Here is a 3580-nt window from a genome sequence, read left to right on the forward strand (position 1 = left end):
CAGGTTTATGTGAAGGTGTTTTTTTAAACCTTTTGCATTTCTTACCTAAGAAAGGTATAGGATTTGCTTTAGTATCTGAAATTTTTTTTTTAAGGTTGAAATCAATATTCGTATTCCAAACATTTCTTGAGACTTTTGTTTTTGTTTCGGTCTTTAGACTTTGAAACTTTTTTTCAAATATTATTTTGATGCGTTAAAAGAAAAATAATCGAAATAATTCGAAATTACAGTACAATTTGCCAATTCAAACTCAATTTATTATGAAAATAATGAAGAACAAATTATGTTCAATCTATCTTAAAACGCGAGTATTTCCTGGTAAAAAAATATTCAAAATTTTTATCTCGCTTTTGTGTGATTCTCTAGATTTTTAATATTTATTCGATATACCTTTTTTTGTATGGATGAAACTTTGTCCATCGATTCTCAATACATTTTTGCATTTGGGGCTTGTGCATACAAGAGTGCTATGAACACATAAGTAAAACAGAAAAAGGAAAACACTTTATCTAAAAATTTCTGATTGTTTTTTTCTTTTGTAACCAAAAAAGACAAAATTAAAATTTAAAACCATCATAAATAAATTTATTGTAATTAAGTTCAAAAAAACTGACAAAAACAGCCTTTCATGTCATTCAAATGTTTGAAACGCTTTGCACAGTAAAGTTAACAAGAAAACGATTAAAGAACAACCATGTTGTTGTTTATGACCTAAAAGATTACTTGGACAGTTCCGTAAACAGCAATGAATTACCTCACGGTCATGGCAATATCTTTAAAAACAAGACAAGGATCACTCGCAACCTCTGTTCCAAAACTTGGAATTTCGCGCCTTTCTGGGCAGACCAGGGTATTGGCCAGACGGACGAGAGGGCCATCAAAGTGTCCGCCAGTATCGGACGTAATTCCCCACACTGGACGTCGTTGGGCCAAGAACTCGTTTGCTTCGGCAAATGCTGCCTAGTATTTATACGAAATCCGATCTGCCCAAGTTCAGTGTTGTGATGATTGGACCTCGGGTTTTGCTGGTGTGTTTGTGACGACCGCGTACCCGAACCGATCTTCGCGCGATCTTTTGTCTAAATGTGCTGTTCTACACCTTGTCAGAGGGACTGCACAAATACAGGAAATATGACTGAATTTGAGTTCCGAAGATCGGGCCGAGGTTTGTGTTGGTTAATACCGTGACAAGCCAAGTCGTGGCCACTGTGAGTTCACAGTTGTTATCGATACCTTCAGCGGACAGGTCGCAACTGGCAAGGCACCTCTCCGTGTTTTCACTCAATTCGTTATCTGTAGAACCTGAAGAAGTGATTGTAAAAGCGTTAATTCGACAAAATGTATAAACTTTCAGGGCTATTAATGCCCGTTGTCCTTCTGGGTTTAATCTCCCTGGGATCAACCTTGAGTAAGTACCACAGTGAATCAACACAAACAATAGCTCAAAAAAAACTAACATCTTCACGTTACAACAGACCTAAACGATCCCTGTACCAACCCGAACGGAGAAGCCGGCCGCTGTATCTTCTTCCGCGAGTGTCAACCCCTGGTGTCCATCTACAACAAGCCGCTCATCTCGCCGGAAGAGAGCACCTTTGTCCGCAATAGCCAGTGTGGCACGTCCAACGGCAAAGCGCTGGTAAGTTCAAAGACGAGGTTCAACGAGGAAGTTGTGGCTTCAAAAAAAAAAAAAAAAAAAACAAGAAGTGTCGTCCAATGAAAGTAAGTCTTTGGATTGAGCCTTCGGAAATCCCCAGCAAACCGGGTTTTGCCCGTTTGTGGTGATAATGAAGCGAGTTTGGAAACCGGTTTGGCTTTATGTCTCTGCTCGGATTTCTTCCAGCAGTGGAGACGGCGACGACGACGACGTTTGCGCATCTCCAAGTTGCGTGATGCAGAATTGTATGGTTCTAGCTAGGAACCGATTTGTAAAATATTCAAAATGATTCAAAATGTGTGTAGTGTTGTTTACGAGGAACGCAGTTTGATTTATGTTAACGTTTAATCCGGTTGATGTATTCTTAAGGTGAAATGAATAATTTTAGTTTATGAATCTCAGGAACTTTATTGGAGATTTATAATTTTGAAACGGTAAAGAAATAGAAACTTGCATTTTTGAACATCATGAAAGCAAGGTCGCAAAGTGCCATGAAAAACTGTACTCAATAAACTGATTTTTTTTTTCGCGCACTTTCAGGTTTGCTGCGCCGGTATTCAAACGGCAAATCGCATCAGCACGCTTCCCCGGCCCAACCAGTGCGGACTGGACCTGTCGGATCGTATCTTTGGCGGCCAGCCCACCGCCCTGGATGAGTTCCCCTGGACAGCGTTGATTCACTACCGCAAGCCGAACGGAAACTTTGGCTTCCACTGCGGCGGTTCGCTGATCACGTCACGTTACGTCGTCACGGCGGCCCATTGCATCAACGCGATTCCACGCGGCTGGCAGGTGTAAGTTTGTGGCCGTATCTTTGGGGAGTTCTGTGGAGTAAGCCTTTTTTTGTCTGACTTCTTTCAGGGTTGGAGTCCGGCTGGGAGAGTACGATTTGAAGAATGCTAACAACGACTGTGACTCCGATGGCTGTGCGGACGTTCCGGTTGACATGGACGTGGAGAAGATTACGGTGCACGAGAACTACAACGCCCAGACGAAGAGTCAGTACGACGACATTGCTCTGATTCGGTTCACCCGGGACGTCGGATTCACGGACTACATCAAGCCGATCTGTCTGCCCATTGGGGATGCCGAGCGTCTTCGGAACAACGTGGGAGTGAAGGCCATTGCCGCCGGCTGGGGCAGAACCGAAATAGCGAGTGCCAGTGACGTAAAATTGAAGGTTCAGCTGGATATTACGGATCCAAAGGCGTGTGGTCAGGTGTACCGTTCGTCCGGGGTAACCCTGCGGGATACGCAGTTGTGCGCTGGAGGAGCTCGCGGAAAGGACACCTGCAGCGGAGACTCGGGCGGCCCGCTGATGATCCGCGTCAAGACGAACTACTTCCTGTATGGAATCGTCAGCTTTGGACCAAACAAGTGTGGCACCAAGGACGTTCCCGGGGTGTACACCAGTGTGGTCAAGTACATCGACTGGATCGAGAACAACATTCAGTAATTGAAGGAATGATTTATCTTTGTTGCGATGGAAGACAATTAACTCGAATGATGAAATTAAAATATAGGACGATTTTATCTTTAACCTTTGCTTTGTTTATGAATCTACCGCAATCCATTTATTAGTTTGCAAAAACTTTTTGAGTTTGTTTGAATGTCCCGAATCCTGTGGTTCATTCCGATTCATTCATTTGTGGGCGAATACCAGGTTTTAGAGCCGGTCGGTCAACTGTGGATCAGCCAAAAATCAGCCTTTGTTCATAGAAATGTTTTGTCAAAGGGACTTTTATGTAAAGTTGCACTTTAATCTAAAATTAATGCCTTTATTTTGTTTTTTTTTGTGGACAATTCTGACAAAAATGAGAACAAATGTGTCTTGCCCACCCTCTGCATGCAAGTGAATTTAATACACCGTTAGTTTTTTGTCTTTTTGTAGGAGAGGTCGCCAAACAGTAGCATCAAAAACCT

The 3580-nt window shown here is 42.5% G+C and overlaps 1 protein-coding gene across 1 annotated transcript; it reads left to right on the forward strand.

Annotated features, from left to right (window-relative positions):
* Positions 1-1200: 1200 nt before the first annotated feature.
* Positions 1201-3197, forward strand: LOC6050000 (CLIP domain-containing serine protease 14D). The gene is made up of 4 exons (XM_001866639.2): positions 1201-1408; positions 1476-1639; positions 2198-2451; positions 2519-3197. Exons 1-4 carry the CDS (start codon positions 1339-1341, stop codon positions 3111-3113), a joined length of 1083 nt encoding a protein of 360 aa, XP_001866674.1. The 5' UTR covers positions 1201-1338; the 3' UTR covers positions 3114-3197.
* The last annotated feature ends 383 nt before the right edge of the window (positions 3198-3580 follow it).

The sequence above is a fragment of the Culex quinquefasciatus genome, chromosome 3 (assembly GCF_015732765.1).
Source record: "Culex quinquefasciatus strain JHB chromosome 3, VPISU_Cqui_1.0_pri_paternal, whole genome shotgun sequence".
NCBI classification, from domain to species: domain Eukaryota; kingdom Metazoa; phylum Arthropoda; class Insecta; order Diptera; family Culicidae; genus Culex; species Culex quinquefasciatus.

Coding starts and splice junctions, on each gene's coding strand:
- LOC6050000 (XM_001866639.2), top strand. CDS start 1,339: ATGTATAAACTTTCAGGGCTATTAATGCCCGTTGTCCTTCTGGGTTTA. Junction 1,409..1,475: donor CTCCCTGGGATCAACCTTGA/GTAAGTACCACA, acceptor ACGTTACAACAG/ACCTAAACGATCCCTGTACC. Junction 1,640..2,197: donor CGTCCAACGGCAAAGCGCTG/GTAAGTTCAAAG, acceptor GCGCACTTTCAG/GTTTGCTGCGCCGGTATTCA.